Below are 13,480 nucleotides of genomic sequence, written 5' to 3' on the forward strand. Positions count from 1 at the left end.
TTGTTCTTTTGTTTAGGCATGTAGTTAGCTAGCAAAACAATGAACCATAATCCTAATCCATAGAGTACTAGCAATACAAACCGATTGTCATAGCTAGCTAAAGTTAACCAAATGGGTTCAATGTTAGCTAGTTAGCTAGCTAACATTAGGCTATAACTAGCAATCCGAAATAGCATTTTAAGAACATTACTACAGTCTCTGTACAGCCTGGCATTTCTTCTGCGTGACAGTCCTGGAGGAGGTGTGCAGCTTAGCGTGAACATTGGACGTGACATCAGTCAAACCACCTAAAAACAAGACATGGTATCAAAAACAAGATAAAACTAGCTGAAATGAGCCACCTACGATTCCCCACATGGCGGCTGCTTGTCATTGTTGTTAGCTATTTCGGTTTATCGTTCCAACACTACATACCTGTATCACACAAATAATATTTACTGCATTTAAGATTGATTAGGCTAGAGTCGGTACAGCCACCTGGTTTCTTCACGCATCGCGCCGACAGAAACAAACATCTCTCTGGTAAGAAGAAGGGCGAGAGTGTATGCCTTATGATTAACGAGACGTGGTGTGATCATAATAACATACAGGAACTCAAGTCCTTTTGTTCACCTGACCTGGAATTCCTTACAATCAAATGCCGACCGCATTATCTACCAAGAGAATTCTCTTCGATCATAATCAGTCGTGTATATCCCCCCCAAGCAGACACATCGACGGCCCTGAAAGAACTTCATTTGACTCTATGTAAACTGGGAACCACATATCCTGAGGCTGCATTTATTGTAGCTGGGGATTTTAACAAGGCTAATCTGAAAACAAGGCTCCCTACATTTTATCAGCATATCTAATGCGCGACCCGGGCTGGCAAAACCCTGGATCATTGTTATTCTAACTTCCGCGACGCATACAAAGCCCTCCCCTGCCCTCCTTTTGGAAAATCTGACCACGGCTCCATTTTGTTGCTCCCAGCCTATAGACAGAAACTAATACAGGAAGCGCTCGTGCTCAGGTCTGTTCAACGCTGGTCCGACCAATCGGATTCCACGCTTCAAGATTGCTTCGATCACGTGGACTGGGATATGTTCCGCATAGCGTCGGACAATAACATTGATGAATACGCTGATTCGGTGAGCGAGTTTATTAGCAAGTGCATCAGTGATGTTGTACCCACAGCGTCTATTAAAACCTTCCCCAAAATGAAACCCTGGATTGATGGCAGCATTCGCGCAAAACTGAAAGCGCGAACCACTGCTTTTAATCAGGGCAAGGTGACCGGAAACATGACCAAATATAAACAGAGTAGCTATTCCCTCCGCAAGGCAATCAAACAAGCTAAGCGTCACTATAGAGACAAAGTAGAGTCGCAATTCAACGGCTCAGACACGGGAAATATGTGGCAGGGTCTACAGTCAATTACGGACTTCAAAAGGAAAACCAGCCCCATCGCGGACCATGATGTCTTGTTCCCAGACAAACTAAACAACTTATTTGCTCGCTTTGAGGACAATACAGTGCCACTGACATGGCCCGCTACCAAACCTGCGGGCTGTCCTTCACTGCAGCCATCGTGAGTAAAACATTTAAACGTGTTAACCCTCACAAGGCTGCCGGCCCAGACGGCATCCCCAGCCATGTCCTCAGAGCATACGCAGACCAGCTAGCTGATGTGTTTACGGACATATTCAATCAATCCTTATCCCAGTCTGCTGTTCCCACATGCTTCAAGAGGGCCAGCATTGTTCCTGTTCCCAAGAAAGCTCAGGTAACTGAGCTAAATGACTGTCGCCCCGTAGCGCTCACTTCCGTCATCATGAAGTGCTTTGAGAGACTAGTCAAGGACCATATCATCTCCACCCTACCTGACACCCTAGACCCACTCCAATTTGCTTACCGCCCCAATAGGTCCACAGACGACGCAATCGCAATCACACTGCACACTGCCCTAACCCATCTGGACAAGAGGAATACCTACGTAAGAATGCTGTTCATCGACTACAGCTTAGCATTTAACACCATAGTACCCTCCAAACTCATCATTAAGCTGGGTCTCGACCCCGCCCTGTGCAACTGGGTCCTGGACTTCCTGACGGGCTGCCCCCAGGTGGTGAGGGTAGGAAACATGTCCACCCCGCTGATCCTCAACACTGGGGCCCCACAAGGGTGTGTTCTCAGCCCTCTCCTGTACTCCCTGTTCACCCATGACTGCGTGGCCATGCACGCCTCCAACTCAATCATCAAGTTTGCAGACGACACTACAGTGGTAGGCTTGATTACCAACGACGACGAGACGGCCTACATGGAGGAGGTGAGGGCCCTTGGAGTGTGGTGCCAGGAAAATAACCTCACGCTCAATGTCAACAAAACAAAGGAGATGATCATGGACTTCAGGAAACAGCAGAGGGAGCAGCCCCCTATCCATATTGATGGGACTGTAGTGGAGAAGGTGGAAAGTTGTAAGTTCCTCGGCGTACACATCACGGACAAATTGAAATGGTCCACCCACACAGACGGCGTGGTGAAAAAGGTGCAGCAGTGCCTCTTCAACCTTAGGAGGCTGAAGAAATTCGTCTTGTCACCAAAAACACTCACAAACTTTTACAGATGCACAATCGAGAGCATCCTGTCGGGCTGTATCACCGCCTGGTACGGTAACTGCTCTGCCCACAATCGTAAGGCTCTCCAGAGGGTAGTGAGGTTGGCACAATGCATCACCGGGGGCAAACTACCTACCCTCCAGGACACCTACAACACCCGATGTCACAGGAAGGCCAAAAAGATCATCAAGGACAACAACCACCCAAGCCACTGCCTGTTCACCCCGCTATCATCCAGAAGGCGAGGTCAGTACAGGTACATGAAAGCGGGGACCGAGAGACTGAAAAACAGCTATCTCAAGGCCATCAGGCTGTTAAACAGCCATCACTAACATTGAGTGGCTGCTGCCAACACACTGACTCAAATCTCTAGCCACTTTTAATAATGAAAAATGGATGTAATAAATGTATCACTAGCCACTTTAAACAATGGCACTTTATTATAATGTTACCCTACATTACTCATCTTGTGTTGTTTAAGTGTTCCCTTTATTTTTTTTTGTATTTTTTTTTTTGAGCAGTATATATATATATATACTGCTCAAAAAAATAAAGGGAACACTTAAACAACACATCCTAGATCTGAATGAAAGAAATAATCTTATTAAATACTTTTTTCTTTACATAGTTGAATGTGCTGACAACAAAATCACACAAAAATAATCAATGGAAATCCAATTTATCAACCCATGGAGGTCTGGATTTGGAGTCACACTCAAAATTAAAGTGGAAAACCACACTACAGGCTGATCCAACTTTGATGTCTGTGGTGCAACGTGGCGTTGGTGGATGGAGAGAGACATGATGTCCCAGATGTGCTCAATTGGATTCAGGGCTGGGGAACGGGCGGGTCAGTCCATAGCATCAATGCCTTCCTCTTGCGGGAACTGCTGACACACTCCAGCCACATAAGGTCTAGCATTGTCTTGCATTAGGAGGAACCCAGGGCCAACCGCACCAGCATATGGTCTCACAAGGGGTCTGAGGATCTCATCTCGGTACCTAATGGCAGTCAGGCTACCTCTGGCGAGCACATGGAGGGCTGTGCGGCCCCCCAAAGAAATGCCACCCCACACCATGACTGACCCACCGCCAAACCGGTCATGCTGGAGGATGTTGCAGGCAGCAGAACGTTCTCCACGGCGTCTCCAGACTGTCACGTCTGTCACATGTGCTCAGTGTGAACCTGCTTTCATCTGTGAAGAGCACAGGGCGCCAGTGGCGAATTTGCCAATCTTGGTGTTCTCTGGCAAATGCCAAACGTCCTGCACGGTGTTGGGCTGTAAGCACAACCCTCACCTGTGGACGTCGAGCCCTCATACCACCCTCATGGAGTCTGTTTCTGACCGTTTGAGCAGACACATGCACATTTGTGGCCTGCTGGAGGTCATTTTGCAGGGCTCTGGCAGTGCTCCTCCTTGCACAAAGGCGGAGGTAGCGGTCCTGCTGCTGGGTTGTTGCCCTCCTACGACCTCCTCCACATCTCCTGATGTACTGGCCTGTCTCCTGGTAGCGCCTCCATGCTCTGGACACTACGCTGACAGACACAGCAAACCTTCTTGCCACAGCTCGCATTGATGTGCCATCCTGGATGAGCTGCACTACCTGAGCCACTTGTGTGGGTTGTAGACTCCGTCTCATGCTACCACTAGTGAAAGCACCGCCAGCATTCAAAAGTGACCAAAACATCAGCCAGGAAGCATAGGAACTGAGAAGTGGTCTGTGGTCCTCACCTGCAGAACCACTCCTTTACTGGGGGTGTCTTGCTAATTGCCTATAATTTCCACCTGTTGTCTATTCCATTTGCACAACAGCATGTGAAATCTATTGTCAATCATTGTTGCTTCCTAAGTGGACAGTTTGATTTCACAGAAGTTTGATTGACTTGGAGTTACATTGTGTTGTTTAAGTGTTCCCTTTATTTTTTTGAGCAGTGTATATACTGTACTCTATACCATCTACTGCATCTTGCCTATGCCGTTCGGCCATCGCTCATTCATATATCTTTATGTACATATTCTTATTCATTCCTTTACACTTGTGTGTGTATAAGGTAGTCGTTGTGAAATTGTTAGATTACTTGTTAGATATTACTGCATGGTCGGAAGCAGAAGTACAAGCATCTCGCTACACTCGCATTAACATCTGCTAATCATGTGTATGTGACAAATAACATTTCATTTGATATGAAGCTACTATTAAGTGTGTGTATACTGTGGCTTTGACTCTGTTTTAAATAATGTTTGTATTTTGGCTATTTTGAACTTAGATTGTCTTGTAACAATCATACACAACACAATCATTATTCATGGTTATAATGATCTGAAAATGACACCTTGCGGTGGTCTGGAGCAAGGAAGCTGTGACGCTGCGGTGTAAAAGTCTGGTCTGGAGCAAGGAAGCTGTGACGCAGCGGTGTAAAAGTCTGGTCTGGAGCAAGGAAGCTGTGACGCTGCGGTGTAAAAGTCTGGTCTGGAGCAAGGAAGCTGTGACGCTGCGGTGTAAAAGTCTGGTCTGGAGCAAGGAAGCTGTGACGCTGCGGTGTAAAAGTCTGGTCTGGAGCAAGGAAGCTGTGACGCTGCGGTGTAAAAGTCTGGTCTGGAGCAAGGAAGCTGTGACGCTGCGGTGTAAAAATCTGGTCTGCAACAAGGAAGCTGTGACGCTGCGGTGTAAAAGTCTGGTCTGGAGCAAGGAAGCTGTGACGCTGCGGTGTAAAAGTCTGGTCTGGAACAAGGAAGCTGTGACGCTGCGGTGTAAAAGTCTGGTCTGGAGCAAGGAAGCTGTGACGCTGCGGTGTAAAAGTCTGGTCTGGAGCAAGGAAGCTGTGACGCTGCGGTGTAAAAGTCTGGTCTGGAGCAGGGAAGCTGTGACGCTGCGGTGTAAAAGTCTGGTCTGGAGCAGGGAAGCTGTGACGCTGCGGTGTAAAAGTCTGGTCTGGAACAAGGAAGCTGTGACGCTGCGGTGTAAAAGTCTGGTCTGGAGCAGGGAAGCTGTGACGCTGCGGTGTAAAAGTTTGGTCTGGAACAAGGAAGCTGTGACGCTGCGGTGTAAAAGTCTGGTCTGGAACAAGGAAGCTGTGACGCTGCGGTGTAAAAGTCTGGTCTGGAGCAGGGTAGCTGTGATGCTGCGGTGTAAAAGTCTGGTCTGGAGCAAGGAAGCTGTGACGCTGCGGTGTAAAAGTCTGGTCTGGAGCAGGGAAGCTGTGACGCTGCGGTGTAAAAGTCTGGTCTGGAGCAGGGAAGCTGTGACGCTGCGGTGTAAAAGTCTGGTCTGGAGCAGGGAAGCTGCGATGCTGCGGTGTAAAAGTCTGGTCTGGAACAAGGAAGCTGTGACGCTGCGGTGTAAAAGTCTGGTCTGGAGCAGGGAAGCTGTGACGCTGCGGTGTAAAAGTCTGGTCTGGAACAAGGAAGCTGTGACGCTGCGGTGTAAAAGTCTGGTCTGGAGCAGGGAAGCTGTGACGCTGCGGTGTAAAAGCTCGCAACTTTTAAAGGAGGAACGACAATGTTTTTTCATTTGGCTATTTTTAACTAGTGGTAATAGAATCCCATATCTTTGTGTTCCTTCATTTAGGCACAGTTGCTTCTCCATTCAGGGTTTTTTCCTGGATCAAAAAGGGGCTTAGGTGGTGGGCGCGTGGTAATGGGTGCAGTCAGCCTGTCGACACGGCTTATTTTGAGAGAACATTTTAGAGGCCCCCATCTTCATGGTCTAGAGACATAAACTACTGAAGACATAAACTATGAAATAACACATCCCAAACCATCTCAATTGGGTTGAGGTCGTGTGATTGTGGAGGCCAGGTCATCTGATGCAGCACCATCACTCTCCTTCTTGGTTAAATAGCCCTTACACAGCCTGGAGGTGTGTTGGGTCATTGTCCTGTTGAAAACAAATGCTAGTCCCACTAAGTGCAAACCAGATGGGATGGTGTATCGCTGCAGAATGCTGTGGTAGACATGCTGTTTTGATGTCTTCACTATTATTCTACAATGCATAAAATAGTTAAAATATAAACCCTTGAATGAGTAGGTGTGTCCAAACTTTTGACTGGTACTCTATATATAAATAACGTTTTTTTTTCTTAGGCGGGCAGAAAAAACGATAACGCAGTCCGCCCAACGTTTTCAATGGCAGAAAAAGCCCTGCCATGGAATGCTCTCAGAGTAGGATCTCTTTTAGAGGGTTGGTATCCTGGGTACTCTGATCTCAAACGGCTGTTTCCTCTCATGTCCAAACACATAAATCATCTGAAGTCTCCCCTCTTGCTCTGAGGCAGCTTAAGGAAGGCTGGAAAACTCTGTCTGTCTGCTTTCAGACCAAAGGGGCTTTTCTCTCAATACCCAAGCTATCCAGAAATAGGCTCACCTGAAATTCTCCTTTTTTCTATCTCTCCAGGGTTTTTTCTATATAGAAAAGTATTGGGTGGGCCGTCTAAGTGTGTTTTTCGAGTTGCCTATGTCCAAACAGTAAAATTTAAAAAATGTGTCAGTGTAAACATTAATGACTAAAACCAGATATAAGGTATCTAGAAAAGATAATGGTCCTATAAATTTAAATAACAGATTTTAAAATTACAAAAATTATGCATTCAGGAGTATTTTTATGGCATGGGGCCCCCAATGAGTTTGTGTCAATCAGATAGCATAAGCAATGGCAAAATGTGTAGGTTTGCAAGAAATCTGCTTTAAAACTGGAGAAAAAACTCAGCCTCATGGCAAAATGTGTAGAATTGCAGGCATTTTGCATTGAAACTGCCAAATGTTATCTGATCACATGAGCACATGAGGAAATGAGCTTTAAAACGAAGGCCCCAATTTTATCCAGAAAAAAACCTCTCTTGTTCTCTCTCTTGTTCTCTCTCTTGTTCTCTCTCTTGTTCTCTCTCTTGTTCTCTCTCTTGTTCTCTCTCTTGTTCTCTCTCTTGTTCTCTCTCTTGTTCTCTCTCTTGTTCTCTCTCTTGTTCTCTCTCTTGTTCTCTCCCTCTCATTCCCTCTCTCTCATCTAGTGGCTAGGAGATGAGTTCCCCAAACACTCTCTCACACACACTCACTCTTTCATTTGTTCTCTCTGTCACACACTCACTCATGCTCTTTCCCTCTGTTCAACACACAATGATAGTTTCTCTCTGACCCAAACAACCCACCCCCCCACAACCCTCAGGCTCTGTGTGCATAGGTCACTGAGTAATGAAGATTAATGTCAAGGATTGGACTGTCAGACCCTCCTCTCATGTTTGACAAAATTAGAGCCCCGGCAACATTAATCAAGTATTTTATTCTAATTCTGAACACTGTCTCATCTCTCCTCCCCCGTGTCTCCCGGCCAGGTATTGGAGGGTTTATGGTCCGCCAGAGAAGCAGGACGGGACAAGGCATAGCCAAACGATCCCTATCCAGGAAAGCCTCGACGTGGTCGTTACCTGAGAACCCAATGTGCAAAGAGGAGGGTAAGGACAATGGACTCGTCCCAAAAGTGCAAACCCCACCCATCTGGGACTCCACGCAGAATCAATCACTTAACCCAATAAGAAGTGGGGTCCCAGAATGTTACTTTGAGGTTGTGACCTCCTGTCGGTGTGTTGCAGGGTGGAATGAGACAGAGAGTACTCCAGTGGAGGAGACCCCACCGGTGCCTGAATGTCAGGAGAAAGTCAAGAAAAGATACCGCAAAAAGAAAACTAAACTGGAAGAGGAGTTTCCTTCATACCTGCAGGTGACTGTCAGTCTCATGTACACTAATGATATCAGTTTTGGTCTACAATGTTCATTTTAATTATGTTATCATACATACACTGTCTTATATAGCTATTATAGGAAAAGGTCACCGGTGAAATATGCATGAAGTCATCTAATCAGCACAAAGGTGCTAGTGTGGCTACTTGATGTCGGTCCAATGCAGCTGTTTTTATCTCAATATCAAATCATTTCTGGATAACAATTAGGTACCTTAATGTGATTGTTTTCAATTAAAATGATAAACAAAATAGCTTTTTCGCAAGAAGAATTTCTCAAGCAATCATTTTGCTAGGAATGTCTGGGAGTGGTCTGAGTGGGGAGGGGAAACTGAAAACTAGCTGTTATTGGCAGAGAGGTCTTTCTTTTTAGTCTAATAATTAATGTCACCAGGAAGGCCAAAACTCCATCCCACTAAAACAGGCTGACATTTCAGGCTGTCTTTTCAAATAGCTCTTACACTAGAATGGTATTAGCATAATTTTCACAAATGGACTGTTTTTGTCCAACCTCATACTGTGTACAAAACATTAGGAACACCGGCTCTTTCCATGACATAGACCAGGTGAAAGCTACGATCCCTTATTGATGTCAGCTGTTAAAGCCACTTCAATCAGTATAGATGAAGGGGAGGAGACGGGTTAAAGAATTATTTTTAAGCCTTGAGACAATTCAGACAAGGATTGTATATGTATGCCATTCAGATGGTGAATAGGCAAGACGAAAGTACCTTTGAACGGGGTATGGTAGTAGATGCCAAGTGCACCAGTTTGAGTATCAAGAACTGCAACACTGCTGGATTTGTCACACTCAACAGTTGCCCGAGTGTATCAAGAATGGTTCACCATCCAAAGGACATCCAGCCAACTTGACAAAACTCTGGGACGCATTGGAGTCAACATGGGCCAGCATCCCTGTGGAAAGCTTTAGGCTGTTCTGAGGACAAAAGGGGGTGCAGCTCAATATTAGGAAGGTGTTCAGTGTATATTAAACACAGGAAAATCATGTTTTTGACTGCACTGGGCCTTTAATCGTGTTCTTTACCGCATTAGAATTGTTAATATTCTATAGGACACCTGCCAAGCACTTAGTAGTAGCAACTTTATTTCCCCACCAGCATATGTAGTATGCTGCCCGCTTCTAAGATGTATTACCTTCATGATTTACCAAAAAATCCTCTGCGTTTAAATGGCGTCTCGGAGAGACGTTGCCCTCTCTGTGCCACGCCTTTAAATGACCCAGTATGCTCAGCATTCGTGGGGGCAACCATGTGTTAAGAGCACCAGCTGTCACTGTAGGCTTTCTTGTACGCTACGCTTCAAAAATTAAACCTAAAGGTCCTCACCAGAGAAATGACTTTAATCAATTATTTAAATACCCGGTGCATTAGGCTTTTAATGTTTTACCACAGCGGGGAGCATTCACATCGATAGTTTTTGAGCAGTTAAATGTGTTGGAAGTGCAGTTGACTTACTTAAACACATAGCAACCCAACCAGCCTTGAAGGTGATGATGTGTCGCTGAGTTCAGGCTCTCGGTGTGGTTGTGTGTACCCTTGTCTCTGGGAGAGTGTGGGTTTATTAGGGCATTTGAGTTCTATTGGTTTATAGTGAGTGCAGGATCACATCCTATCCAAGACACATTGATTCCTTCGGCTGCTAGATTTGACAAAACACTAACACTACCTCACAAACCAGACCCACTATGTCTCCCTCAATGGCCACAGCTCAGACTCCACTGCAGTTATACAGGGTGTACAAAGCCCTTCACCACCTTGGCCCCCCCTTACCTCTCAGACCTTCTCCCCTACCACCCCACACGCGCACTCCGTTCCATCACAGTAGGCCACCTTGTCATCCCCAGGTCCAAGCTTCAGAGCTTCTGTGACAGGACCTTCTCTAGAGTTGCTCCTAGGCTCTGGGACTCCCTAACTCAGGCCATCCGTAACGGAGTCATCACAATCTTTTAGTCCCTCCTAAAGCCCCAACTCTTTGACAAGCCCCCCCCCCCCCCCCCCCCCCCCACACACACGCACACACGCACACAAGCAAAGAAATACACTTCTAAGACACTCCTCTCAATCTGTGCACCACCCAATCCCACCCCTTACCCTAAACCGGGTTCGTATCCAAATCCCTCCCCGTCCCCTGATACATCATTCTTTCCCTTCTTTGAGCCCACCCCTCTCTTTATTCATGTTTTTGTTTACTCTGATGTTTTGTTTTTCTTTTCATTTCTACAATTGTAAAGCGACTTCGGGTCCCTGAAAAATGCTATATGTCTCCCATGTATTATTATTATTATTAGTGATGCACCTATATGACATTTTTGGCCGATACCGATATTCGATATTTTCCTTGCCAAAAAAACAGATATGATAACCGATATTTAGAATTTTAGCGGCATTTTAAGCATTCTAATACAGTTAAATAGTTAACACACACACATGGATGCAGCGGTGTAAGGCACTGCATCTCAGTGCAAGAGGTGTCACTACAGTCCCTGGTTCGAATCCAGGCTGTATCACATCCAGTCGTGATTGGGAGTCCTATAGGGCGGCGCACAATTGGCCCAGCGTCGTCCGGGCCGTCATTGTAAATAAGAATTTGTTCTTAACTGACTTGCCTAGTTAAATAAAGGTTACGCACACACCACTCTGACCAAAAACTTATTTTGTTGGCATTTATGTATGTCCCCATTATCAGTAAAACATAACAAAAAGCTATTTCTTTCACTTACTTGCTGTGCTGTTTCGTTGTTCAGTCGTTTCATTCTCAACCAGGATTTCTATGGAACGCCGTTTGGGTCGTTGCGTGTCAAAAAAGATACACGTCAAATATCACAACATAATCTGTTTCAGTAGCTATATAGTTAGCCAGCTAACTATATAGCTGTAATCTAAAATAACCCTAATTTTTAAGACAGTTCTTATTTGATGGTGGTCGGACCCATCTATGTGAAGCTAGCCACAATAAGGATTAGGCACAATAGTGGACTTTGCGGTTAGCCTTCAAAATAAAAGTATGGTATAATTCCACTATATGTATTAATTTGCATCACTGTCAATGACATACTTTTATTTTGAAGGCAAACCGCAAATTCCACTATTGTGCCTAATCCTTATTGTGGCTAGCTTCACAACACATAACCCGTTCCCAAATTATTATTGTCAACAAGATGTGGGCGTGGAGGTATGATGTTTTCTTTAGAAGAAGCCATGCTGTCGAGATTTTCTCTCCTCTCGCTTGCTTCTCAAATGTGGCTCGCGCTGTGTCAGCTGCATGCACAAGTAGCCTGGCTAGCTAACTACTGCCCCCTTGAGAAGACAAGTAGCCTGGCTAGCTAACTACTGCCCCCTTGAGAAGACAAGTAGGCTGGCTAGCTGACTACTGCCCCTTGAGAAGACAAGTAGCCTGGCTAGCTGACTACTGCCCCTTGAGAAGACAAGTAGCCTGGCTAGCTGACTACTGCCCCTTGAGAAGACAAGTAGCCTGGCTAGCTTACTACTGGCCCTTGAGAAGACAAGTAGCCTGGCTAGCTGACTACTTTCCCTTGAGAAGACAAGTAGCCTGGCTAGCTTACTACTGGCCCTTGAGAAGACAAGTAGCCTGGCTAGCGTACTACTGCCCCCTAGAGAAGATTCAGACAAATTGCTATACAGACTCAATCATCTCGATCCATATATGATGTGAGACACATTTGAAAGAAGAACTGAAAGTAACAAAAATTCTAGTATCGAAATGTTTTTCATGTTCTAGTATCGAAAAAGTACAGAAGTTTCTGTATACTGTGCAACACTAGTATATGCAGGTGATTGTGTTCAGTGAATCTTGTGTTTCGAGTCAACTTTCTCTTTTTGTGGACCTATGAGTTGACTCGGTGCATCTTGATATGGCTGTGTTTCTCAGTTCCTATGTAACTGGGCTCCTCTCTCTAGAGAGAGTAGGCATTCAGCTCTGTATCCATGTCGCTGTCGCATTAGACCCCTGGTGAATGCTTCCACTGTACACTCCTCACTCTTTCTGTATGCGTCTGGGTAACCCTGGAGTCTGGATAACCCTGGGGCCTAGAGAGCGCTGCCATACTGGAGTCTGGGCCGTTCCTCCTCTGGGGAACTATGTAACAGCAGCTTAGATCTCCAGGGAACCACTATAGGTTTTAGACCCCACCACCTAGTGTCTGACTTCAGTCTGCTATTCCCACTCCAACTCAGAAAATTAGCAGGAAGTCCTGAGTCTAATGGAAACCAGTGGGTTAGCAGTAGCATAGCCCGATACGACTTTGGTTCATTAGTCTTCCGCACGCATTTTAATTTCAAATACTGTGTTTGAATTGAGCAATAATGAAATAAATCCATATTCATTTTCAATTCAAATCTAGAATTCATAACTGGAACCCACCTTCTGACAGAGACAATTGTTTCTTTTTTTGTTGTTGAAAGATAATTATGTTGTGTTTCTGTATGTGTTTTCTCTGTTTTCTGTATTTCATGGTAACTATTTCATTAACCTTGTGTTTGTGTGGTATATTACCAGGAGGCCTTCTTCGGGAAGGGGCTGCTGGACAAGAGCAAGCAGAGCAGGCAGGCAGGCCTGGTGACCACGGGGCTCTGTGAGCAGCTGCTGGACAAGTGCAAGCAGAGCAGTCAGACAGGCCTGGTGACCATGGGGCTCTGTGAGGAGAGCCCAGGGGCCCATGCAGAAACCAAACCCCCCAGCGCCAGCTTCCTGGACCCCTTGTCGGACCCGCTGCTCAGTGCTACCTCCACCACCACACCCATCTCCAGCAAAGCAGGACTGCGTATGTTCACATCTCTCTTGCTCCTTATTAAAGATGAAAACGTTCTCTCATCCCCCCATCATCCTCCACCCTGTCTGTTTGTCTTTGGTTCTCTTCTCCACGTCCACAATCATTTACACTCTACTCCAACACGCTATGAACAGCGCTGCAAGTTACCTACTAGGAACACACATAGCGACAAGAACACACTGGATACTAGCAAAACAGAAGTGCTAGATTAACGTTTTTTTCAGATTGGCTCCTGCGATATTAACAGCAGAGTTTGGTTTTCTATGTTGTCTTCTATAGACACGTTCACTTTCATAACAGCCTGTTTGTTTCTAGTGTCATGGAGAACACACTCGTCCACTC

The 13,480-nt window shown here is 45.7% G+C and overlaps 1 protein-coding gene across 12 annotated transcripts in view; it reads left to right on the forward strand.

Annotated features, from left to right (window-relative positions):
• LOC106579599 (histone-lysine N-methyltransferase 2C) overlaps positions 1-13,480 on the forward strand; it is a 339,418-nt gene that overhangs the window by 289,018 nt on the left and 36,920 nt on the right. For all 12 annotated transcript variants that reach the window (XM_014159658.3, XM_045702708.2, XM_082965973.1 and 9 more), the window contains 3 exons: positions 7,924-8,043; positions 8,182-8,309; positions 12,865-13,129. In XM_014159658.3, coding sequence (XP_014015133.3) covers positions 7,924-8,043; positions 8,182-8,309; positions 12,865-13,129 — 513 coding nt within the window. The remainder of the gene's footprint in view (positions 1-7,923; positions 8,044-8,181; positions 8,310-12,864; positions 13,130-13,480) is intronic.

The sequence above is a fragment of the Salmo salar genome, chromosome 19, assembly GCF_965601325.2.
Source record: "Salmo salar chromosome 19, fSalSal1, whole genome shotgun sequence".
NCBI lineage: Eukaryota > Metazoa > Chordata > Actinopteri > Salmoniformes > Salmonidae > Salmo > Salmo salar.